The 27,360-nt window shown below is 46.5% G+C and overlaps 1 protein-coding gene across 5 annotated transcripts in view; it reads left to right on the forward strand.

Annotated features, from left to right (window-relative positions):
• LOC141100167 (uncharacterized) overlaps positions 1-26,615 on the forward strand; it is a 37,627-nt gene extending 11,012 nt beyond the window's left edge. For 3 of the 5 annotated variants that reach the window (XM_073588447.1, XM_073588446.1, XM_073588445.1), the window contains exon 2: positions 22,543-26,615. In XM_073588447.1, coding sequence (XP_073444548.1) covers positions 22,544-24,841 — 2,298 coding nt within the window. In that variant the 5' untranslated portion in view covers position 22,543 and the 3' untranslated portion in view covers positions 24,842-26,615. The remainder of the gene's footprint in view (positions 1-22,542) is intronic. The other 2 variants (XR_012234623.1, XR_012234621.1) reach the window with 2 other exon arrangements.
• Positions 26,616-27,360: the final 745 nt, after the last annotated feature.

Genomic DNA, 27,360 nt, shown 5'->3' on the forward strand with positions numbered 1-27,360 from the left:
AATCCTGGGCGGTGCAGGGAACTTGGATTCCGGAAAATCTTGTAGGCACAATACTCAGGAGGTGTTCCAACAACTTCGACCAAAGGATGGTTAAAATCAAAAGACTTTATTCCAAAAAAAATAATTAAAAACAGAATAGATGCATAAAAAACATATGGTTCACCATTGTGACAGACGCTTACGCGTTTCGGACTAGAGGGTCCTTACTCCTCCTTACAGGAGGAGTAGACTGCGGTGCCCCCCTTGTATCTGCTTGTTATAGTGCAGGAGTAGCAGACTGTAGTGTACTCTCGTAATGCAGGAGGAGTCGACTGCGGTGCCCCCTTGTATCTGCATGTTACAGTGCAGGAGGAGTAGACTGTAGTGTACTCGTAATGCGGGAGGAGTAGACTGCGGTGTCCCCCTTGTATCTGCATGTTACAGTGCAGGAGGAGTAGACTGTAGTGTACTCGTAATGCGGGAGGAGTAGACTGCGGTGTCCCCCTTGTATCTGCTTGTTACAGTGCAGGAGGAGTAGACTGTAGTGTACTCTCGTAATGCAGGAGGAGTAGACTGCGGTGCCCCCCTTGTATCTGCATGTTACAGTGCAGGAGGAGTAGACTGCGGTGCCCCCCTTGTATCTGCATGTTACAGTGCAGGAGGAGTAGACTGCGGTGCCCCCTTGTATCTGCATGTTACAGTGCAGGAGGAGTCGACTGCGGTGCCCCCCTTGTATCTGCATGTTACAGTGCAGGAGGAGTAGACTGTAGTGTACTCTCGTAATGCGGGAGGAGTAGTCTGTGGTGCCTCCCTTGTATCTGCTTGTTACAGTGCAGGAGGAGTAGACTGCGGTGCCCCCTTGGATTTGCTTGTTACAGTGCAGGAGTAGCAGACTGCAGTGTATTCTCTTCGTAATGCAGAAGGAGTAGACTGCGGTGCCCCCTTGGATCTGCTTGTTACAGTGCAGGAGGAGTAGACTGCGGTGTCCTCCTTGGATCTGCTTGTTACAGTGCAGGAGGAGTAGACTGCGGTGTCCCCCTTGGATCTGCTTGTTACAGTGCAAGAGGAGTAGACTGCGGTGTCCCCCTTGGATCTGCTTGTTACAGTGCAGGAGGAGTAGACTGCGGTGTCCCCCTTGGATCTGCTTGTTACAGTGCAGGAGGAGTAGACTGCGGTGCCCCCCTTGTATCTGCTTGTGACAGTGCAGGAGGAGTAGACTGCGGTGCCCCCCTTGTATCTGCTTGTTACAGTGCAGGAGGAGTAGACTGCGGTGCCCCCCTTGTATCTGCTTGTTACAGTGCAGGAGGAGTAGACTGCGGTGCCCCCCTTGGATCTGCTTGTTACAATGTGACAGCCATATTAGCGCTCTCATTTTTGGCAGTTAGTAACTTGCAGTTTTTGAAGGATGACAGCTAGAAGAGTTAGTTATTAAAGGGGTTGTCCAGTCTTTTGCTGAAAATATGTTGGCACTCCTTGTGACTGCAGACTTCTGAATCCTGACAGTGTGCGCACTGCACCACATGCTGTCACGATTCTCTGGTGTTGCTGGCGAGAGGAGATTTTCATATTTCTGGCCAGGTTGTGATGAGATCTGCCCGGCCTCCCCTAATTCACTTGTATTGAGTGAGGTCAAGCACATCTTGTTGCCACAGGACTTATTCAAAAAGTATATTTGTGATCACATGACTGCCTACTCTCAATTGTAACATCGGAGAATGAAATCTCGGCTTCTCTCTCACTTTCTCTGAATGCCTAAAGGAGGGGAGAGTGAAGTGGCCGCTGATTTCCTGCAGGGCTCTCTGAAATAACAATGTCACACGATCCCCAGGAGACCTAGTGCTAGAACAGCGCTCCAACTCTCCAGAACGGTCAGTCAAGGAGGAGAGCCCATTGTGCCAGGAAGTAAGGAGAATGCATTGCTCAGTCCTGCTGTGACAATTTGAGAGTAAGGCCGGGGTCACACTAACCGACGCAAAATACGGTCAGTATTTTACATGCGTAATACGGATGAATGGCCCCTAAACAGTGCTCCGTATGTCATCCGTAAGCAAGGTGTGGTCGCGTATTTTGCACATGTCGGCATCCGTATGTAATTCGTATGGTGAGATTTTCTCGCAGGCGTGCAAAATGGACATATAATGGAGCCCTATGACAGGGTTTCTAACAGAAACCAAAGAATAGATATAGACACACAGAATGCATATATATATATATATATATATATATATATATATATATGTGTCTATATCTATTCTTTCGTTTCTTTATTAAACCTGTCAGTGTGAGTTTACTGTATAGCGCACTGAATTGCCGGCTTTGCTAAAAGGCACGGGTGCGAATTTCTCGCAAGTTACACGTGTGGTCCGTGTGTAATCCGTATTTTTTGCGCACCCATAGACTTGCATTGGCGAACTACGGGTGTAGTACGCTGACAATCGCAGCATGCTGTGATTGGCACGGACCGTAGGATACGGATGAGAAATATACGGCTGGTGCGAGGGACCCCATAGAGAATAATTGGTCCGTGTCTAATGCGTGCTTTTAGCGCCTCTCACTAGGCCGTGTTCCTCGCCAGTGTGACCCCGGCCCAAGGCTACTTTCACACATCAGTTTTTTGCCGTCAGGCAGGATCCGGCTATTTTTTAGAAAAAACGGATCCGGCATAAATTTTGGAGAACTGTAGAAACAGATCCGTTTTTCTGCTGGATCCGTCTAGCAGGTTATATCTGTTTCCTGGGGGCTGGCCAATTGGATCGGAGCATGCGCAGACTTAAAAAAACGGATCCGGTGGCTGGATCCGTCTTTTTCTGGATCCGGCGCATTCCGGCGTCCATAGACTTTCATTGTGGCAAAAAGCCGGAAGTGTCGGATCCGGCGCTTCCGGCTTTTTCGCCGGAGACAAAAAACGTTACAGTAGCCGTTTTTTCCAGACGCCGGAATGAGACAAGTAGCCGGATCCGGCAAAAAACGGATGAAACGCAATGCCATCCAGCGCGATCCGGCGCTAATGCAAGTCAGTGGGGAAAAACTGGATCCGGCATTGCATTTCGCCGGATCCGATTTAACAAAAAAAAGACGGATTGCGCCTGACGGCGGAAAACTGATGTGTGAAAGAGGCCTAAGGCTTCTTTCACACATCAGGTTTTTGCCATCAGTCACAATGCGTCAAAGTGTGAGGAAAAACGGATCCAGTGCAGATTGCAAAAAACTGATGCACTGGATCCATTGTTTTGACGGATCCGTCGCAGCAGCCTGAAGTAGAAATTAAAGGAATAGAATTCGATAGAGTGAGAATTTTTTTGTGCCAGAATGGAAAAAGCATCTGTAGGGGTTAAAATAAAGAGAAATTATTCCAGCCATGCTCAGTTTTAAAAGACGGAATCCGTCGCTGGATTCCGTCTTTTAAAGGACAGCGACCGATCCTGCGCCCATAGGCCTCCATTATAGCCAACGACGGATGGCGCTGGATCCGTCGCTATCTGACTTTTCAATGTACACAAAAAATGTTTGTCCATTGTCTCCGGCCGACGGATAAAGATTTTCCGTCGGATGACGGATGAAACGTGTGGTCATTCGTCGCAATCCGTCGCTAATACAAGTCTATGAGAAAAAAACAGATCCAGCACAATCAGTTGCTGGATCCGTTTTTTTGACGAAACGACGGATTGTGACCGATGGCAAAAAACTGATGGGTTAGGCCTCTTTCACACATCAGTGTTTTGCTATGTATTCTGATAGCAGCATAATCTAGGACAAGAGAGCCTGATTCCAGCGATGTATCAGTTACTGGGCTGTTTGGTGCAGCTTTGATAGAATCCATTTGATCTGTAGATGTATTAGTGGTGAAAATGCCAAACTGTATAACCCTGCCCACACCCATGATTGGCAGCTTCATGTGTACATTGTCAGCAAGCTGCCATTTGGTGGTGGGGGCAGGGTTACAGATTTCCTGGACTGCTGTGCACATGAGACCTAGTCCGGTAGTGGCAATCTCTTGCTATTAAAATTACATAGCCTAGCAACTGACATATCACTAGAATCAGATTCACTTGCTCTATACCGTATTTTTCGGACTATAAGACGCACCTGAGTTTTAGAGGTGAAAAATATATTTGAAGCAAAAAATGTTGTGAAATACTTAATAACGTAAATAACATATTATTATATGTGGTGGTGTTATATGTAATAGTATGTTATTATGTTGGAAGCTACGAGTAGAGGATGGTTTTGCGGGACCAGTGTGGTGTCTGTAAAGTACTATATGAAGACGCTGGAGGGTGAGTATAAGAATGGGGGCACAGGGCTTATATTTAAAGAACCACTACAGCACTGAAAAATAACACTGGGCTGCTGCTTTAAGATCCTATTGGAGAACTATAAATCCCAGCATGTCCTTCAGATCCTATAGCATGCTGGGAGTTATAGTTCACCACAGGAGTGGCAGAGTGCTTTATGTTCTGTAATTACTAACCTTTTTAATGAATTCTTTCTTGTGCAGGTCCCCCAGCCAGCCATGACCAACAGTGCCCGCCCTCTTATGACTTCACCACAGGTCATGTAAGACAAAGCTGCACTGTTTGTAGTGAGGTGTCTGCAGGACCTGTGATGACATCATGAAGAGGCAGGGCTTTGTGCAGTCATGTGATGCTCCAGCCTGCCCTCTTCATGACCTCAGCACAGGTCCTCCACAGAGCATTCAGCATAGCATCAGCGCTGTCGGGTATGCGGTATCCCTACCTTCTGTGGCACCGTGCTCCTGCTTCCTGCCTCCTCCTTTTGGACACATATCTCCCCAGCTGCTGCAGGAATCCGGTGCTGGGGAAACCATGTGGGTCTGCTCTTTAAGTGAAGAAATATTCATTTGCTGCTCCCCGCCCACTGCTCAGTGCCGACAGATGGGCAGGGAAGCGGCTAATGAATATTCACTTTACTTTAAGTATCGGGACCATGTGCAGGGACTATATTTTCCTGCCTCCTGTGATCCCATCCCGCCGCTGCCCCCCCCCCCCACAAGCTACATTCCAACCATAAGACGCACCAACACTTTCCTCCCAGTTTTGGAGGGAAAAAAGTGCGTCTTATGGTCCGAAAAATACGGTATATTCTGCTGCTCACAGATTAAATAACAAAAACTTGCTGAAATATCATGTTCCGGAATGTCTTGTGTATTTATCTATAATAGCACATACCATATGTATACTCGAGTATAAGCCGAGGCTCCTAATTTTGCCACAAAAAATGGGATAACTTATTGACTCGAGTACAAGCCGGGAAATGCAGCAGCTACTGGTAAATTTCAAAAATAAAAATAGATACCAAAAAAAGTAAAATTAATTGAGACATCAGTAGGTTAAATATTTTTGAATATCCATATTGAATCAGGAGCCCCATATAATGCTCCATACAGTTCATGATGAGCCCTATGAGATGCTCTATACAAAATACGCCCCATATAATGCTCCGTAAAGCTTATGATGGGCCCCATAAGATGCTCCATACAAAAAATATGCCCCATATAATGCTGCACAAAGGTTAGTAATGGCCCCGTAAAATGCTTCATAAAGAAATATTCCTATATATAATGCTCCATTAGAGGTCACATTAACGCCTGTCTGGGCGTCTATGACGCACAGGCAGGCGAAAAAACGCCTTCAGATTAGTACGATACGTCCACGGGACGCATCGTTCTAACCTACAGTGGCAGCGAGTTGGACGGAGCTGGGGAAAGGGCAGTATCAGAGCTGCACTTGCGCTCAGTGACAGGCCGTCTACATTGCAGCTGCACTTGCGCTCAGTCCTTCCCTCTCCTTCTTCTTACCGGAAGTATCCCCGCCCCCACCACGGGCACCGGAAACGCACTCGGCGCACCGAGTTATTGTGCGTGGGAGAGCGAAAGATGGCGGTGAGTGCCGGGTCCTCAGCCCTCGGGGACTGTGGGGAGGGCTGTGTGCTGCTCGTCCATGCTCCTGTCGGCTGTAATGGAGTGCGGGCCACGGTGACCGGCCACAGGCCTCCGTGCTGCCTGCTCCCCTCACTGTGAGAGGACCGGAAGCAGTTCGGGTGGAGGCAGGGTGTCCGGCAGTGGTGCTGTCAGTGTCACGTCTCCGATCAGCGATCAGAGCAGCTGTAGCTATGTGTACATCACAGGTGTGACGGGGAGGAGACCACCTACACCAAGGGAAAGGGGGGACAGGAGCAATGTCATAGCAACCTACGGACACCGCTCATGGGTATCAGTGACCTCACCACTCCCACACAGTGCCCCAGAAGCAGGGCCTGCCATACAGTGCCTTCCCGATGTATTGCCTATCTATAACACTGCCACAGACAGTGCCCACTATGTAGTGTGACGTACAGTGCCAATATCACTATACCACAGAGAGTGCCCACTGTGTAGTGACATACAGTGCCCATATCACTATACCACAGAGTGCCCACTGTGTAGTGTGACGTACAATGCCAATATCACTATACCACAGAGAGTGCCCACTGTGTAGTGACATACAGTGCCCATATCACTATACCACAGTGAGTGCCCACTGTGTAGTGTGTCATACAGTGCCCATATCACTATACCACAGAGAGTGCCCACTGTGTAGTGTAACATACAGTGCCCATATCACCAGAGGTCGCATTAACGCCTGTCTGGGCGTCTATGACGCACAGGCAGGCGAAAAAACGCCTTCAGATTAGTACGATACGTCCATGGGACGCATCGTTCTAAGCTACAGTGGCAGCGAGTTGGACGGAGCTGGGGAAAGGGCAGTATAAGATGTTGCGGAGCGACTCACGTCATCGTGGCGCGCCCTCTGTGCTTGTCTCTCAGCGGGTGGTAGCGTGCAGCAGCGGCCGTACGGACACGCGACCCGCGCGACTGACGTTATCGCGGCGTGCTCTCTGTGCATCTCAGCGTGTGTAGCATCAATTTTAATTCATACAAATTGCGTACTCCTCCGTGGTGAAAAATACTTCTCAAAAATATTGGGAGGAGTATTTTTACTCCTCTGAAAAATATGTAGCGCGACCTCTGTGCTCCATAAAGGTTGATCATGGCCCCATAATTGGCTTCATATTAAAATATGTCCCATATAATGCTGCACAAAGGATAATGGTGGCCCCATAAGATGCTCCACAAAAAAATATACCCCATTTAATTCTGCACAAAGGTTAATTGTGGGCCCCATAACGTGCTCCATAGAATAATATGCGTAATATAATGTTGAACAAAGGTTAATAATTGCCCCATAACGTGCTCCATAATACAATATGACCCATGTAATAATGCTGCTGCAATTAGTAAAAAAATGACATACTCTCCTCCTGTTGCTGGGGTCCAGGTGCTGGTGTCCTGACCAGGCGGGGACACCGGCACGCTATGGGGGCCAGGTGCCGGTGTCGCCGCTGGCTCAGGCCCCCAGCACCTGGCTATATTCACCTGTCCCCGTTCACCGCTGCGCACCGCTGTCTTCCGGGTCTTCTGTTAGTGACTGTTCAGGCAGAGGGCATGCACTTACCACGTCATCGTGCCCTCTGACCTGAACATCACAATCAGAGGACGTGGAGGACAGAGTGGCGCGCAGCGGTGGAACGCAGACAGGTGAATATAGCCAGTGTCGGGGGGCCTGAGCAAGCGGCGACACCGGCACCTGGCCCCCATAGCGTGCCGGTGTCCCCGCCTGCTCAGGACACTGGAGGGGGTCTTTTTCAGCCCAAAAATGTGCTGAAAAACTCTGCTTATACACGAGTATATACAGTACATGATTTGCTTGATGCATTGTATCCATGCTGAAATCAATGTCTGTAGAGTGGAACATCTTTCCCACCTTAAGTCACCCAACTGCTAGATCAAACAATAAACTATGATCAAGAACCTGCATTAGTCTATGTTCACACGCTGCTTTTTACAGCACCAACAAAAGCGATGAAATTTTAGAAATCTCATGCACTCCCTTTTTTTTTTTTTTTTCCCTGACTGAATTGGAAAACTTTAAAAAAATAAATAAATCAGCAGCATGTTACTTCTTTCAGCATGGCCTAAAGGTACTGTCACACTTAGCGATGTACCAGCGATCCCGACCAGCGATATGACGCGGTCAGGATCGCTGGTGCTTCGCTAAGTGGTCGCTAGTGAGCTGCCACACAGGCAGATCTCACCAGCGACATCACCGGGGACGGGGGTCGCTACTTACCTGTCACAACAGGTGATCCTGCGTCCTCCCGCCCGGCTCCACGCTCGTCTCTCCACAGGAAGCGCCACAGGAAGCTGACGACGAGAAGCGGTCCAGGACGTTCTCGCGATAACCAGCAGGGGAGCGGGTCGTAGGTAAGTATCACATGTAGCGATATCGCTTAGTGTGACAGTACCTTAACACCTTGCATTGTTCATGCCTGCATGGGGGAAGCAAGGCTGGACTTTGGTATCATTAAAAACTCCGCTAGAAAATCCGGCAAACCCCTCTTTTTGTTTTTTTTTTCTTTACTGCCAAGAGATCATGTTTTGGCTGCAGGAAAAAAAAGCATCAATAAAGCAACATGTGAACATAGCCAAACGGCACTGCTAGGTGTATATGCTCATTAGTTATATTCCTGACAGTCGCCATCTATTTACCAGGAACACTGCAACAAAAATAATACAAAAGAAAAGTCCATATCATGGTGCACCAATTCTGTTGTACTTTTTGCAGTGGCCCTTTCTGTAGGAAGGTGCATTCTGTGGCACCTCCAAATGCAGTTGAGTAGTTCTCGAAAATAACCAGCCAGACAAAGGGAACACTGATGAGTGATCAATGCTGGGAGCTTTTCCTGGAGTATGTTTGATCATCAGAGTTTCCTGAGTTTTTAAAAACTGTTGCAATGAAGCTGTGAGGTTTTAAATTGATATTGTACACTGGAGAACCACACCTATTCCTTTTTGTTTCTCACATTGAACTGAAGCCTCGTTCTGCGTTCTTCTCACTGCATCAAACCTCTCCACCTTGGTCACGTATGTATGATCTGTTGATGAGCTTATTTCGCACAGGGTTCATTATGACCCCCTCAGGGTATGTGCACACTACGTCTTTTAGGCACTCTGCCTACCCCAAAGCTTATATTTCTTCAAATGTTGAAAAAAAAAATGTTTTGAATTCAGGAAAACACTGGAATCTTTTTCCTTAAGCATCTTTGTGGTCTTTCTTTTGTGGCATTTTTTTTTCTTTGCTAAGGCTGGTTTCACATTAGCGTTTTTTTGCGCAGCGCATCGTGCGCGTCCATGCGCCCCTATGTTTAACATGGGCGCATGGTCTAGCATTCGCACGCGTTCATATGCGTTTTCGTGCGCATGCGTTTTTTTAAGGTGTGCGCCCAGGCGCGCCAGACGCAACCTGTTGCATTTTTGGGTCCGTCCAACGGCGTAGAAAAAACCCGCATGCACACGGAAAGCGACAAAATAACGAATTAGTCTATGGGAACGCAGAGGTGCGCATGGTGCTGCGCTAAAAAACACTAATGTGAAAGTAGCCTAACAAGCAAGACCCACCTTAAGAATTGTCAGGTCACTTTTTTTAAGCACTTTTTTTTATTTATAAACTGTTAAATTCCGCTAAGGAGATTGTGATCATATGCACAGCAACTTGTTTTTATATTTCAATGCATATGTTCATTCGATTTAACCTTGAGTAAGCACTTTTTCAGCCCACCTGTCCATATACTCTGACCCAGGATTTTTATTTATTTTACTATACTATACTGGAAAATGATAAAAAGAAAATCTAAGTCTAGTGACATTGTGGAAAAGTGCAATTCCACCATTGTGTTTTTTTTGTTTTTTTTTGGAGTGATTTTTAAAGTGATGTATATAAAAAATTGAATGTATGTGTATCACCAACCAATCGTGAAGCATCTTTCATTTCACCAGAGCTGTTTAAAAGAAGCTGTGCTGTGATTGGTTGCTATGAGCAACAGTTTTCCCACTCGACAACACCTCAGCAGACACTGACCGGGTGGAAGAAATCTAGCATCCCCGGCAACACAAGCTCCCAGCCATTGTCTGCCCCCCAGAAAGGAGCAGAGAGCACATGACTGAATCCCTCCTCCCGTGCCCATATACCCATCACACATCATCCATCCCATAGGCACATCTTCCCTCTTAAAGGGATCTCCGGTATGGAAGTTAGGGCAAATCCATATCCATCCAGCGCTCTGATTCTGATCCCAAGCCTCTCTTAAAGGCATCCCCGGTATGGAAGTTAGGACCGTTCCACTCAGTGCTGTGGTTGTGACCCCAGGGTCTCTTAAAGGGATCATTGGTATGAAAGTCAGGGCAATTCCACTAAGCGCTCTGGTTCTGACCCCAGGCCTCTGTTTAAAGGGATCCCCGGTATGGAAGTCAGGGCAAATCCACTCTGTGCTCTGATTCTCACCCCTGGCTTCTATTAAAGGGATCATTGGTATGGAAGTCAGGGCAAATCCACTCAGCGCTCTGGTTCTGACGCCAGGCCTCTCTTAAAGGGATCCCCCGTATGGAAGCTAGGACCATTCCACTCAGCGCTCTGGTTCTGACGCCAGGACTCTCTTAGAGGGATCCCCGGTATGGAAGTTAGGGCAAATCCACTCAGCGCTCTGGTTCTGACGCCAGGCCTCTCTTAGAGGGATCCCCCGTATGGAAGTTAGGACCGTTCCACTTAGTGCTCTGGTTCTGACGCCAGGCTGACGGGATGATGTGGGATATTATAGTGAATGTGGCTATGCGGAGTGGGCGGGGCTATACACTCAGCTTTATATACCATATATACTCGTGTATAAGCTGAACCCCCCCAATTTTGCCCCCAAAAAACTGGGAAAACTTATTGACTCGCATATAAGCCTAGGATGGAAAATTCAGCAGCTACTGGTAAATTTAAAAAATTGAGACATCAGTGGGTTAAATGTTTTTGAATATCCATATTGAATCAGGAGCCCTATATAATGCTCCTTAGGCTATGTGCACACGTAGCAGAAAATTTCTGCTTAAAAACCGGACTCCCCAGAAACCGCGCGTTTTTTATGCAGTTTTTTTTCCGCGCGGTTCCTGACACATAGAAATAGCCAGAAATGCGGAAAAATCTGCGAAATTGAGCATGCTGCATTTTTTACAGCGAAGCGGTTTTTTCACGGTAAACTCATCAATATGCACAAAAAGTGCAAAATGAATGGGAAGCTTATTTTTAGCGCGGAGTTTTTGGCAAATCCGCTAAAAAAATGCTGTGTGTGCACAGTCTTATAGTTCATGATGGCCCCATATAATGCTGAACAAAGGTTAATAATGACCCCATAAGATGCTGCATAGATTATGCCCCCATAAGATGCTCCATAGATTATGCCCCATATATTGCTGCTGCTGCAAATAAAAAAAAAAAAAAAAGACATACTCACCTCTCATCGCAGGGGGGGGGGCATAAATTTAATAAAAAGTCGTTCGTTTTTGAGACCTGTAACTGTTTTATTTTTCCATCGATTAGCGCTGTTTCGGCTTGTTTTTGTGACCTATGTGGACATTATTTATGTAATTTTGAGGTATATATGACATTTTGATTGCTCTTTCTTGCATATCTTAGGGAAGTCCGGTTACCGATTAAATAGCAATTCTGGTGTCAATTTTTTTTTTTTTTCATTTTAGCTTTTAACTATGGTTTATATTTTGATTGGCCATTTTTTAGACATGACAATATTTTCATTTCTATATTTTATGAGGAAAAGGATAGTGATTTTTAAACTTTTTATTTAGTTTCTATTTGTAGTTCTTTTTGTTGACTTGTATTTGTGGACACTTGATCGCTTATACTAACACAACATGGCAGTATATACTGAAATTGCAGTTCGGCCATGTGGCTGGTTCATGCCTGAGGCTGTGCTTCTAGGGAAGACTAAGGCCTCTTTCACACATCAGGTTTTCGGTGTCAGGCGCGATCTGGCGCTTTTGACTAAAACCGGATCCGGCGAAATGCAATGCCGGATCCGGTTTCCCCCCCATTGACTTGCATTAGAGCCGGATGGCCATGCGTTTCATCCGATTTTCGCCGGATCCGGCAATGTGACGCGATCCGGCGTCTGGAAAAAACGGCTACTGTAACGTTTTTTGTCTCCGGCAAAAAAGCCGGACACGCCGGATCCGGCGTGTCCGGCTTTTTCATACAATGAAAGCCTATGAGCGCCGCAATGCGCCGGATCCGGCTTCTTTGGTCTGAGCATGCTCAGTAGCTCTGCCCACAGGACATATATAAAAGCAAGACAATGGGACCCTCAGCCACACCCAACATGCCACCCAAGCCAAGAACCAGGAGCAGGAGAAGGCAGCAGACATCTGCAGCATCAGCACCACCCCAAATGGAGCAGCATGCTGAACAACGGGAGGGGAGTCCAGCAGCAGATGAGAGACGGTAATTATCAAATCCCCCATTCCTCCAAACTAGGGCTATGGAATATCAAGATATTCATTGGCCCTTTGTTTCTCTTTATTCAACAGCCGCCCAATAGATGCAGCAGCAATGGCAGCAGCAGAAACACCACCCACAGCCATGGAGTCTGGCCATGAGGAAGACAGCACATCTTCTGGGAGCCCTCCCTCGCATCGTCAGCGTTTGACGGTAAGTTTTTATTTCCAAAATCCATCATCTCTGTAATATATGTGTATTCATTGCCTTTTATTTCAAAACAGGAATCACAAGATGAAGAGGAGCTCCCAGAAGAAGAAGGAAGGGGTGGACAGACACCTGGAGTGGGCTCACAATTGGTAAGTTTTTTGCATCAAACGCAGAAACACAACATCACGCAACACATAGAAAACAATGTTCTGCAGACCACACACAGCAAACAAATGCCTACATCCAAAGACATAACATTTTTTGTTTTCTTCTCTAGTCTTCCCAATCTGGTGCTCGGCCAAGAGGTCCTCGCAGCGCCTCCCAGGGTCGTCGGCGACAGCAACGCGGCGGTCACCAGCGTGTAAGTATAAATATTTTTGCTTTGTTTTTTTTGCACTTTTTATTTCATTTCTTTTGTGGAGGCTAATTATGTTATTTTTGTCTTTTTCTTTAACAGCCTTCACAGCGTGCTCCCGACTCTGACGGTGAGGATGGAGGGATTGATGTGGACCGCCTCATCGATCTCGTCAGAGAAAGGGAGCCGCTCTGGAATATGGCTGACCGCCGCCACGCTGACCTGATCGTTACCCGACGACTCTGGGAGGAAATCTGTTCGCTCCTTGTGGACCGCTGGGAGGACCTCGAAGCTCGGACCCAGATTAAAGAGCGTAAGTATATACAGTACCGGTTGCTTGATTTAAACCAGTGTTTCCCGAACTCCAGTCCTCGTGGTCCCCACGGATCATGTGTTCAGGATTTCTATTTACTTTGGAAATCCTGAAAACATGACCCCTGGGGACCATGAGGACTGGAGTTTGGGAAACACTGATGTTGTATACTAACCACTTTGTCCTTTCTCGTTTCAGGGGAGAGAATTGTGAAGCGGTGGCGGTCTGTGAGGGATCGTTTCAAGAAGGAGTTCAATAAAGAGATGCGGGCCCCGAGTGGATCTGGAGGACGCAGGAGCAAGTACAAGTACGCACGAGCCCTGTCGTTCCTCCGGGAGACAATGCTCACCAGAAGGTAAATATTACACACCACATGTGACAAAAAAATGTTTACATGTAACTTTTTTTTTTTCAGCCAGGGCCATACCATGTCACTATTTTAATTGTTTTTTTTTTCTCTTTATTCCACAGCACGGTGAGCAGCACTCGGGAGCCTGCACGATTGGACCCTTCTGAGGCGATCCCTGAGGAGACCGGCACCGAGGGACACTTCGACCGCCCTGGTACATCTGCACCTTCCCAGCCTTCCCACACATTCGACCCATCTGTCCCATCCACCAGCACCAGCACAGGAGCATCGTGGCCGCCTACATTACATGAAGCTGCTGGTGAGGAGATCGCTTTCCCTTTACCCCACCCTTCTGCCCCTGCCGCCTCTAGTACACCTGCGGGTACTGGGCGGCAGCGGCAGAGGGGTCAGGAAAAGAGTTATGCGCCAGAGTTCTTGCATCTTTCCAGAACTGTCTAAAAGTCTTGTCAGAGCAAATCTCCGCAGGCTTTCAGCAGATCAACTCCAGCATTCTGGAGGTGAAGACACTTCTGCAAACCATGCATTCAGAAGCAAGATCTTCGCCAAACCACACCTTTTTCAGGTCTGTAGTGTTGCCATGCGCTCCACAATCTCCTACCCAGCAGATGCATGTAATGCATTCGTGCCACGGTGCTCTACAGCAGGTTACCTCCCAACCTCCACCTCCCACCACTGTAGTTCCTCCACCTGCACCCCCTCCAGCCACTTTCCATCCTCCCCCTCCTATTACATCTGCACCCCCTCCAGCCACTTTCCATCCTCCCCCTCCTATTACATCTGCACCCCCTCCAGCCACTTTCCATCCTCCCCCTCCTATTACATACCAGCAACCTCACCAGTACCAGCAACCTCCCCAGTACCAGACATCTCCCCACTTCCAGCAACCTGCCCCGTACCAAGCTCCTTCCCCGTACCAAGCTCCTTCCCCGTACCAAGCTCCTTCCCCGTACCAAGCTCCTTCCCCGTACCAAGCTCCTTCCCCGTACCAAGCTCCTTCCCCGTACCAAGCTCCTTCCCCGTACCAAGCTCCTTCCCCGTACCAAGCTCCTTCCCCGTACCAAGCTCCTTCCCCGTACCAAGCTCCTTCCCCGTACCAAGCTCCTTCCTCCAACATCATCTGCTCCTACAGTCCCTGCCCAACCCTCTACTCCACCGCCCACCACCTCTTCTGCCTCCCACATGTCCACCCATTCTGTAGCTTTTTCCACACCATCACCTCTAACTGTTCCTTCCCCACCACGATCCCAGTCCTCTCTCCACACTCCCATTGTCGAAGTGTCCCGCAGCCCCTCCAGCAGTATTTCCACCCCACACTACACAGATTTATAATGTGTGTTTTTTAATAAAAATGGTCATTTGGTTTAAAACATTTATTAAAAAAGTTTTTTTTCACTTTAAAAACATTTTACAAAAAAAAAAATATTTTAAATAAAAGTTAAATTATCGTTTTACAATGGTTGTCTGTCATTTCTTTCTGCGGCGAACTATGTGTAAAAAAAAAAAAAAAAAAAAAAAAAAAAGGTTAAATACAGGGTATTTCAAAGGTAAAAAGGTATTCAAAACCAGGTATATAACTGTGGGTAAATTTTAGCTTTTTGCCACAGTTGTGTTCCTGGTTGTGTTTGAAGCCAAGTATTTCACCTAAAAAGTTGTGTTTATTGTTGGTGATTTCCTAACAATGTACACAACTTTTGTTAAAAGGTGAAATACTTTGCATAAAACACAACCAGGTACACACCTGTGGCCTAAAGCTAAAAATAAAGACCATGACAAGATAGCCAACTTTGGTTGGCAAAGGTATATACTGTTGGTACAGAAGGTACACAAGTTTGGTTAGGGCACAAATCTTTCACACACTGTCATCCTGCCAGTGTACTCTGCCTTGAGGTGACATAAAGTATAGTGCAAAATTGTCCCTCATTACTGAAACCGTCACAGAACTTCTAGTGGTAATGTCATGGTAATCTTGCAAGGTGGTTTCTTCAGAGGTGTCCTCAATGGAAATGGGTTCCTTGCAGATAACAAAATTGTGGAGTACCACGCAAGCTTTGATCACCTTGTCCACAGTTTCTGTCTTGAGGTTGATCGCAGTCAATAGGACCCGCCATTTGGCTGTCAGAATACCAAAGGTATATTCAACCATTCTTCTTGCTCTTGTGAGGCGGTAATTAAAAATGCGTTTTGGTCTTGTCAATCCTCTGCTAGAGTACGGTTTCAAAAGGTGTTCTGACAGCTGGAAGGCTTCATCCCCTACACAGACAAATGGCATAGGTGGACCAGATGTTTGCGGCAGCGGTCTAGGTGGTGGGAACTGGAAGGTGTTTCCATACAGTTTACGCCCCATGGCAGACAGTTTGAAAACTTGAGAGTCATTGGAGCGGCCATAGGCCCCAATATCAACCGCAATAAATTTGTATTCCGCGTCAGCGATGGCCATGAGGACAATTGAAAAATATTTCTTGTAATTGAAATATTCCGATCCCGATCCAGCTGGCTTTACAATGCGGATATGTTTCCCGTCCACAGCGCCCAAGCAGTTGGGAAACTGACATATCTGTTGAAACTTGTCAGCAATTTCAATCCACCTCTCTGTTGTGGGCTCTGGTAAAAACTCTTCAGCTAAGGAGTCCCACAGTGCACGGCATGTGTACTTCACAATTCCAGATATGGTGGAAATCCCGAGTCTGTACTGGAAATGCAGTGACGAAAGGGATTCTCCAGTTGCAAGAAATCTGTGGGGAATTAAAAAACAATAAATTAGTTTTAAATCACAGCATTACATACCAAAACTGAGCTATAACACTTGGAGATACAAACTACCACCAACAAGACTGCAGTGAAAGTGTGCTCTGATGCGATCACATCCAATAAATGTGGCTTACCTTAAAGTCACCATCAGACGCTCTGCGGGTGAAACAGAGAAGCGTCAATAGGTGTCCGCTTTTCTTATGAGGTGTGCAATGCGCTCCACCAAGTAATCAAAATTCTCCATTTTCATCCTAAGGCTACTTTCACACATCAGGTTTTCGGCGTCAGGCGCGATCCGGCGTCGTGCCGGAACGCCGGATCCGGCAAATGTTTAGTAAAACCGGATGTGACGGATCCGGTTTTCTGCCGGATCCGTCATTTTCTTGACAGACAAAACCGGATCCGTCTCATCCGGTTCATCCGTTTTTCTATCCGTTTTTCGACGGATTACGCCGGATCCGGTTTTTAAAATTGACCCTTGTGGCCTTCCGAACGGGATTGGCTACTGGAAAACTAGATATAGCATGTTCCTACAGCCCTTCTTTGACAGGTTGTAGAGAAGAAAGTGCAGGTTGGAGAGAAGAGCAAGTTACTGGCGAAGATGGATGTTGTCATTGGAAATATTACCACTAGAAGTTCTGTGACGGTTTCAGTAATGAGGGACAATTTTCCACTATACTTTGTCACCTCAAGGCAGAGTACACTGGGATGACAGAGTGTGAGAGATTTTTGCCCTAAACTTGTGTACCTTCTGGACCAACAGTATATACCTTTGCCAACCAAAGTTGGCTATCTTGTCATGGTCTTACTATTTTTACCTTTAGGCCACAGGTGTGTACCTGGTTGTGTTTTATGCAAAGTATTTCACCTTTTAACAAAAGTTGTGTACATTGGTAGGAAATCACCAACAATAAACACAACTTTTTAAGTGAAATACTTTGCTTCAAACACAACCAGGAACACAACTGTGGCAAAAAGCTAAAATTTACCCACAGTTATATACCTGGTTTTGAATACCTTTTTACCTTTGAAATACCCTGTATTTAACCTTTTTTTAAAACATAGTTTGCCGCAGAAAGAAATGACAGACAACCATTGTGAAACGATAATTTAACTTTTATTTAAATTTTTTTTTTTTTTGTAAAATGTTTTTAAAGTGCAAAAAAACTTTTAGAAAGGTTTTAAACCCAATGGGCATTTTTATTACAAAAAACACACATTACAATTCTGTGTACTGTGGGGTGGAAATACTGCTGGAGGGGCTGCGGGACACTTCGACACTGGGTGTGTGGAGAGAGGACTGGGATCTTGGTGGGGAAGGAACAGTTAGAGGTGAAGGTGTGGAAAAAACTACAGTATGGGTGGACATGTGGGAAGCAGAAGAGGTGGTGGGTGGTGGAGTGGAGGGTTGGGCAGGGACTGTAGGAGCAGATGATGATGGAAAGTTGTATGGGGAAGGAGTTTGGTACGGGGAAGGAGTTTGGTACGGGGCAGGTTGCTGGAAGTGGGGAGATGACTGGTACTGGGGAGGTTGCTGGTACTGGGGAGGTTGCTGGTACTGGGCAGGTTGCTGGTATGTAGTAGGAGGGGGAGGATGAAAAGTGGCTGGAGGGGGTGCAGATGTAATAGGAGGGGGAGGATGGAAAGTGGCTGGAGGGGGTGCAGGTGGAGGAACTACAGTGGTGGGAGGTGGAGGTTGGGAGGTAACCTGCTGTAGAGCACCGTGGCACGAATGCATTACATGCATCTGCTGGGCAGGAGAGAGCGTTTCCATGCGCTCCACAACAGACCTGAAAAAGGTGTGGTTTGGCGAAGATCTTGCTTCTGAATGCATGGTTTGCAGAAGTGTCTTCACCTCCAGAATGCTGGAGTTGATCTGCTGAAAGCCTGCGGAGATTTGCTCTGACAAGACTTTGAGACAGTTCTGGAAAGATGCATTCAGATGCAATAACTCTTGCGCATAACTCTTTTCCTGACCCCTTTGCCGCTGTCGCCCAGTACCCGCAGGTGTACTAGAGGCGGCAGGGGCAGAAGGGTGGGGTAAAGGGAAAGCGATCTCCTCACCAGCAGCTTCATGTAATGTAGGCGGCCACGATGCTCCTGTGCTGGTGGATGGGACAGATGGGTCGAATGTGTGGGAAGGCAGGGATGGTGCAGATGTACCGGGGCGGTCGAAGTGTCCCTTGGTGCCGGTCTCCTCAGGGATCGCCTCAGAAGGGTCCAATCGTGCAGGCTCCCGAGTGCTGCTCACCGTGCTGTGGAATAAAGAGAAAAAAAAACAATTAAAATACTGACATGGTATGGCCCTGGCTGAAAAAAAAAAGTTACATCTAACATTTTTTTCACATGTGGTGTGTAATATTTACCTTCTAGTGAGCATTGTTTCCCGGAGGAACGACAGGGCTTGTGCGTACTTGTACTTGCTCCTGCGTCCTCCAGATCCACTCGGGGCCCGCATCTCTTTATTGAACTCCTTCTTGAAACGATCCCTCACAGACCGCCACCGATTCACAATTCTGTTCCCTGAAACAAGAAAGGAGTGGTTAGTATACAACATCAGTGTTTCACAAACTCCAGTCCTCATGGTCCCCAGGGGTCATGTTTTCAGGATTTCAATAGTAAATAGAAATCCTGAACACATGATCCGTGGGGACCACGAGGACTGGAGTTCGGGAAACACTGGTTTACATCAAGCAACCGTTACTGTATATACTTACGCTCTTTAATCTGGTCCCGAGCTTCGAGGTCCTCCCAGCGGCCCACAAGGAGAGAACAGATTTCCTTCCAGAGTCGTCGGGTAATGATCAGGTCAGCGTGGCGGCGGTCAGCCATATTCCAGAGCGGCTCCCTTTCTCTGACGAGATCGATGAGGCGGTCCACATCAATCCCTCCATCCTCACCGTCAGAGTCGGGAGCACGCTGTGAAGGCTGTTAAAGAAAAAGACAAAAATAACATAATTAGCCTCCACAAAAGAAATGAAATAAAAAGTGCAAAAAAACAAAGCAAAAATATTTATACTTACACGCTGGTGACCGCCGCGTTGCTGTCGCCGACGACCCTGGGAGGCACTGCGAGGACCTCTTGGCCGAGCACCAGATTGGGAAGACTAGAGAAGAAAACAAAAAATGTTATGAGTTTGGATGTAGGCATTTGTTTGCTGTGTGTGGTCTGCAGAACATTGTTTTCTATGTGTTGTGTGTAGTGTGATGTTGTGTTTCTGCGTTTGATGCAAAAAACTTACGAATTGTGAGCCCACTCCAAGCGTCTGTCCACCCCTTCCTTCTTCTTCTGGGAGCTCCTCTTCATCTTGTGATTCCTGTTTTGAAATAAAAGGCAATGAATAGACATATATTACAGAGATGATGGATTTTGGAAATAAAAACTTACCGTCAAACGCTGACGATGCGAGGGAGGGCTCCCAGAAGAAGATGTGCTGTCCTATTGATGGCCAGACTCCATGGCTGTGGGTATTGCTGCTGCCAGTGATGCCATTTCTGCTGCTGCTGCTGCATCTCTTTGGCGGCTGTTGAATAAAGAGAAACAAAGGGCCAATGAATATCTTGATATTCCATGGCCCTAGTTTGGAGGAATGGGGGATTTGATAATTACCGTCTCTCATCTGCTTCTGGACTCCCCTCCCGTTCAGCATGCTGCTCCATTTGGGGTGGTGCTGATGGTGCTGCTGCTGCATCTCTTTGGCGGCTGTTGAATAAAGAGAAACAAAGGGCCAATGAATATCTTGATATTCCATGGCCCTAGTTTGGAGGAATGGGGGATTTGATAATTACCGTCTCTCATCTGCTGCTGGCCTCCCCTCCTCAGCATGTTCTATTTGCTGCTCCATTTGGGGTGGTGGTGGTGCTGATGGTGCTGCAGTGGTCTCCTGCCTTCTCCTGCTTCGCTTGGTTGCTTTCTTGGGTGGCATGTTGGGTGTGGCTGTGGGTCCCACTGTCTTGCTTTTATATATGTCTTGTGGGCAGAGCTACTGAGCATGCTCAGACCAAAAAACCGGATCCGGCCGGCGCATTGCGGCGCTCATAGGCTTTCATTGTGTGAAAAAGCCGGACGCGCCGGATCCAGCGTGTCCGGCTTTTTCGCCGGAGACAAAAAACGTTACAGTAGACGTTTTTTCCAGACGCCGGATCGCGACACATTGCCGGATCCGGCGAAAACCGGATGAAACGCATGGCCATCAGGCGCGATCCGGCGCAAATGCAAGTCAATGGGGGTGAAACCGGATCAGGCATTGCATTTTGACGGATCCGGTTTCTGTCAAAAGCGCCGGATCGCGCCTGACGGCGAAAACCTGATGTGTGAAAGAGGCCTAACATATCCAAAAAATTTATCCGGGTTTCGTCGAAGGTCCATGCAGAGCGTAGAATAGACCCCACGCGTCATTCTCTTGGCTGTGATGGGGTGGATCCACAAACGTCGTCTACGATGCCTGATGCGCTGCTGTCTCGCTCTCTCCTTCTCCAGAACAATCACCCTCAAACGATTCGCCTCCGCTATAAAATCCGCCAAATTCTTCAAAATATTTCCAATGACAACATCCATCTTCGTCAGTAACTTGCTCTTCTCTCCAACCTGCACTTTCTCCTCGACAACCTGTCAAAGAAGGGCTGTAGGAACACGCTATATATAGTTTTCCAGTAGCCAATCCCGTTCGGAAGGCCACAAGGGTCAATTTTAAAAACCGGATCCGGCGTAATCCGTCGAAAAAACGGATGAGACGGATCCGGTTTTGTCTGTCAAGAAAAAGACGGATCCGGCAGAAAACCGGATCCGTCACATCCGGTTTTACTAAACATTTGCCGGATCCGGCGTTCCGGCACGACGCCGGATCGCGCCTGACGCCGAAAACCTGATGTGTGAAAGTAGCCTAACATGGCAGGTACAGTCCCCCCAGCTGCCATGGTAAACCATCAGTTGCCTACTAACGCTTAGCAGGGGACCGATGGCAGGTGGTGCATATGCAATGGAATTGAAGTAATTTAAATGCCACTGTTGGAGTTTGACAGCCGCATTTAAATGCTTAAACTGTTGCAGTCTCCGATTGCTGCAATTACAGGCAGATGTCAGCTATGCAACACAGCCAGCATTTGCTGCAAATAAAGCCGGGTCAAGTTTCTGGGCAGCACGGTGGCTCAGTGGTTAGCACTGCAGCCTTGCAGCGCTGGAGTCCTGAGTTTGAATCCCACCAAGGACAACATCTGCAAGGAGTTTGTATGTTCTCCCTGTGTTTGCGTGGGTTTCCTCTGGGTTCTCCGTTTTCCTCCCACATTCCAAAGACATACTGATAGGGAATTTAGATTGTGAGCCCTATCCGGGACAGTGATGATGATGATGTGTGTAAAGCGCTGCGGAATATGTTAGCGCTATATAAAAAAAAAAATAAAAAAAATAAAGATTATTGTTTCAGAGCCGGCTCTTCATACACTGCTTAATGACATATGCCGAAAATGTTTGTCATTGGTCGTTAAGGAGTTAATAAAATGTTGTGTAATAAGCAAATGTATTAGATTTATACAGTTCTGGTATTCTGACAGGTTATACAGCAAAATAATTACTCTTCCCCTTGACATTTTGCCTCCTGGATGTCTGGGAGAGATAAGTGGCCAGCTGTATTGGTGAACATATTAGTTGTGACCTAGCTTTTCTAGAAGCAGTTGTATTGACAATTTAACTGTGTGGCAGAGAATGGCTTAAATTTAATGGGATTCTGTCATCAGATTTTTGCCACTTAATCTGGGAGCATCATAATGTAGGGGCTAAGACCCTGATTCCAGCCATGTCACTGGACTACTTGCTGTACTTTTGGGAAACAAAAAATCACTGTTTTATCAGCAAGAGATGGACAAGAGGACTGGTAAACTCGGTGCTAGGTAGTCCTCCACATTCATGAGCTCCGTATATCACTGATTAACCAGCTTTCTACCTATGCACCATGTACTGTACACAGGAAGCTGCCAATCAGTGGGGAGGGTTATACAGAGCTCAGCATTCAGAGATCTGCTAGATCTTCAGCAGATGAAAGTGATTTTACCAAAACTACGAAAAGCAGCCCAGAAAGTGGAATCAGGTCTCCGTCCCTACATCAAGCATTTGATCCCTTTAATAATTATATGAAATAGTCCTCAAGAAAATATCTTAAACTTTTCTTTTTTTCTTTTGCAGGATGCCTGTTTGCATTGTGAATGGATGTCCATCAGGCGGTCGCCAAAAAGAGCATGGAGTCATCGTTCACGTTTTTCCAAAAGACAAGAACATGATAAAGGCATGGCTGATTCAGACAGGACAAGATTTTGGAGATCTGGACGAGTTTGTAAATAAGGTTTATGACGGGAAAAAAACTGACAGCTACAGACTATGCTCCAAGCACTTTGCTCCTGAATGTTACACACATTTGGATGGATGGCGGAAGATTTTGAGGAAGGATGCTGTCCCCACCATTTTTCAGTATCCCAGTTTTCCAGCTAGTAGTTTAGGGCCCAATGGAAAAATTCCTGCTCGAAAAAGACGCAAAGTGGACAGAGATGGTCACTTGGCACCACTTGGTTTTTGTGAACATTGTGGTCAACAGTCACTACGTATACCGAAAGCTGTCTCTGTTGGGGTTAACACTGAATCAGTCATTGTAAAGTGGGACAGGTCCACACAAACTGATCCAAAAATGAACACCAGGGCAGTTGCTGTGGAACATAAAATAAAGACTTATCGCAAAAAAACGCAGTGTAATTTGCCCTTTAGCAGGAAAAAAATGAAACTTAAAACTAGTGATGGAAAAACCTCCAATATCAATACTGTTTCCAATGCAAAAGCGCACGCAGCAGGTGTCAATGTGGCACCACCTCATGATTCCCGTCCAACCACCCGCACCACAAAGACTACACCGTCCCCTCCAGTAGAAAAAGGAATCGGTGCGCAGAATACGGTGGCAGAAAAGAGCCATAGTGTTGGATCACAACAGACTTTCAGTTCCCAAAAAGAGCTGAAACCCACATGTAAAGCCTCAGATCTTGTGGAAGCTTCAGCATTAACTTATGATGCACTTCAGAAGCGAGGCATAAGTGTGAATCCAGAAGATACGAATGGAACTTTTATGACCGAAAGAAAATTTATTGTTTCTGAATCGTGTCTAGACGTCCTGATAAATATGGTGTCCTGCAAGTGGCCTGGCCTCTGTGGAAAGCCTATTATCAAAATCTTTAAAAAAATAGTGGGAACTTTTGTTAGCGTGTATGTCACCTGTGCAGACAACCACCGGACACATTTATGGGAAAGCCAACCCAAAAAAGGCAGCATGCCTGTGGGGAATCTCGCTCTTTCAGCATCAATTTTATTTAGTGGTTCCACCTTTAGGCAGGTGCACAATTTGTTCTACTTTATGGGCCTTGAATGCATTAGAAAATCCACCTACCACAAATATCAAAGAAAATATATATTCCCAACAGTGCAACGCCATTGGAAGAAGGACCAGGCCAAAAATCTGTCCGTTTTGGGCAACTCTTCTCTATGTATAGTTGGCGATGGACAGTGTGACGCTCCAGGTCGCAATGCCAGATATTGTTTGTACACCCTAATGGATGCATCCACTAAAAAAATCCTTAATTTTCAGGTTGAGCAGATGAGGCCAGGCATTTCTTCTGTCCATTTGGAGAAAGAAGCCTTTCAGAAAGCCTTGGAAAAACTTAAGAAAAAAAATATCGTCATTAAAATTGTATGTACTGATAAATGTGCTGGCATTAGGAAGCTGATCAAAAATGACTGTAACAGTATGGTACACCAGTTTGATGTGTGGCATGTGGCCAGATCCATAGGGGCAAAGGTTCTTTCTGCCAGCAAAAAACAATATTGTGCTGACCTGAGTGCATGGGTGAGCGCTGTTCGAGATCACTTGTGGTGGTCGGCTAGCACATGCGAAAACAATCCAGAACTTCTTCTCGAAAAGTGGAACTCGTTGATAAACCATACCACGAATGAGCACTCTTGGTCCGACAACAAACTGTACCACCGCTGTGAGCACGATGCCGTCGAGAAATCACAGAGGCGGAGGAAATGGCTTCGCTGGGGAAGTGCTGCCCACAATTCCCTTCGAGCAATTGTGCTAAATCCAAGGTTGCAGAATGACCTAAAGCGCCTCTTCACCTATTGTCACCCAGGTGACATCGAAATGTACCACAGCGCAATTTCAAAGTACCGTCCGAAGAAAGGTGATTTCATCAAGGACAGTGTGAAGGCTAGGATTCGATTAGCAGGTCTACATCACAATTACAGCATTCACAGAGTCCAACATGTAGTCAGAAAAGCCACGATAAGATCTGCAACACGAAGGCATCTGGCTGTTTGTAGCCGAGAGAGAAAACAGCAGTTCATGTGTGCGGTTTATGAGCCAAGCAACCAAGGTTTCTTATTGGAAATGATGAAGGATGTTCTGGAACTGGCCGATGGAAAGAGAAGCTTTGGGTGTACGTGAATATGAGATGGCTCTGGTTAACCAATGAACATGGACTACATGTCACTCTAGATACTAATCTTGTCTCTGCGTTCATTTGCTTTCTTTCATCAATGTATTGAGAGAATTCCATAGTTTCTTTTGATATTTTTTTTATACATAATATATATTTTGTACAAAATACACAGAGAGAATTTCTAATCCGGTTTCCCAAAAGAAGCTCTGCAACTTTTAAAGGGAACCTGTCCTGTGACAAAATGCTAATAACCTGTAGATATGGGGTTAATGGTGTTCTGTACTTGCCCGGCGCCCGCACTTAATTTCCTCCTGGCAGCAGGGCTCTACCTCTTTGCAGCAGAATTTGGGTTTTAGTCACGGGGGTGACGCGGGCACGGTTTCAGGGTATGTGCACACTTTGCGGTTTCTGCTGCGTTTCCGCAGCGTTTTTGGCTCTGCAGAAACGCAGCAGATTTTGCTGCGTTGTACAGTACCTTTATTTCCTATGGAAATCAAAAAAAGCTGTGCACATGCTGCGTTTTTTTCCGCGCGGTTTTGCTGCGGTTTACAATCCGCAGCATGTCAATTGTTTGGTGCAGAAACGCTGCGGTTTTGCACCTCATCCATTATGAGGTGTAAAACCGCAGGGCAAAACCGCAGAAAAAACACAGATAAACCGCAGATAAACCGCAGCACTTTGTCCTGCGGATTTCCAGCGGTTTTCTCTACAGAATCCGCAGAGACAAAAAACTATGTGTGCACATACCCTCAGTCACTGCTCTGTGTATAGAGTGGCGGCTGTACCTGCACCCTAGCACTGACTGACAGCCGGACCTAATGCTAAGCTAGCTGTCAGTCAGTGCTGGGGTTGAGGTTACTGCAGTGACTGAACGCCGATTTTTGTCAGGAGGAATAAACTTAATTTCAGCAGCGGGGTTTAAAGTACGGGTGTCGGGCAGGTTCTGAAAGCTGATAAACCTACAGATTAATCCCGTATCTGCAGGTTGATAGCGTTTTCTAGTGTGAAAGGTTCCCTTTAAATCTGATTTAAATTAAAAATCTGGCCACCAAGTCACAAAAGAGAAAAAAGGCCTAAATATTTACCAAAGTACAGAAAATATAATTATAAACAAAGAATATATAAAGTGTCATCAAAGGGGAAAACGGGAACAACTATGACCAAGGTGGACACATACAAGCCTTTTGATCTGTCTGTTACACTTTTGAGTACAGGGCACACTGGAGTGAATTTGGATGAGATGGCTTCCTTCTCTCCTCCTCATCCCTACTTGGTACTGCCCACATCACGCCGTGCACAACTGTGGGTGGCGTGGCATTCTCCTTCAACCCAAATCACCATAAACACCACAGCATCCTCTGCAGCAGTGTTTCCCCAACTCCAGTTCTCAAGGACCACCAACAGGTCATGTTTTCTGGATTTCCTAAGTATTGCACAGGTGATAATTCCATTGCCTGGACAATACTAAGGAAATCTTGAAAACATGGTCTGTTGGTGGTCATTGAGGGGGGGTGTAACTTGGCTTTCCATGTGGTCATCCAACCACATGGTGGTAGTGTTTTGGTTACAAAAAGGCAGGACTAAATATATAATATACTTTTTTACATATGTAGATTATTATACTTACAGTATTGTTCCAAGAATTTACAATGCTGTACCCAACCAAGGTATTCTTACTTTAAAACCTTATTTTGTCCAACTTGGCTATACTTGTCTCCCTTTTTATGCTACTTGGCATTTAATACATTCTTTGATTCCAATAAAATTTGCTGTACTTTTTGGTCTGTTTTTGCTGTCTTTTGTGAGTTGGTAGGTAGTTCCTGTTGTTTGAGGGTTGCCATGATATTGTCTACTACTTGTTGGTTAAAGTGACGATCTGGCCATAGGACCCCAACTAAACCTTAAAGGGAATCTGTCACCCTTTTCTTTGGAGTATGAGCTGCCAGCATTGACATCAGGGGCTTATCTACAGCATTCTGTAATGCTGTAGATAAGCCACCGATGTAACCTGAAAGATAAGAAAAACACATTAGATTATACTAACCAGAGGGGGCGGTCCGATGGGTGTCGCGGTCCGGTCCGACACCTCCCATCTTCATACGATGCCGTCCTCTTCTTCCCTTCCTGTAGTAGCGCAGGCACACTGCTCTGCCCTGTTTAGGGCAGAGAAGAATACTGCAGTGCGCAGGCGCCAGACCTCTCCCGACATCTGCGCACTACAGGACTCTGCTCTGCCCTCAACAGGGCAGAGCAGTGCACCGGAGCCACTACAGGAAGGGAAGAAGAGGACGGCATCGTAGGAAGATGGGAGGCGCCGGACCGCGACACCCACCAGACCCCCGGGTGAGTATAATCTACTATGTCTTTCTTATCTTTCAGGGTACTTAGGGGGCTTATCTACAGCATTACAGAATGCTGTAGATAAGCCCCTGATGTCAATGCCGGCAGCTCATAGGGCAAAAAAAGGGTGACAGATTCCTTTTAAGTGCTGGCTCTGACTACCAATGGCAGGTGGTCACAAATG

Source organism: Dendrobates tinctorius, unplaced genomic scaffold (genome assembly GCF_039654945.1).
Source record: "Dendrobates tinctorius isolate UK_male_01 unplaced genomic scaffold, ASM3965494v1 ptg000103l, whole genome shotgun sequence".
NCBI classification, from domain to species: Eukaryota; Metazoa; Chordata; class Amphibia; order Anura; family Dendrobatidae; genus Dendrobates; species Dendrobates tinctorius.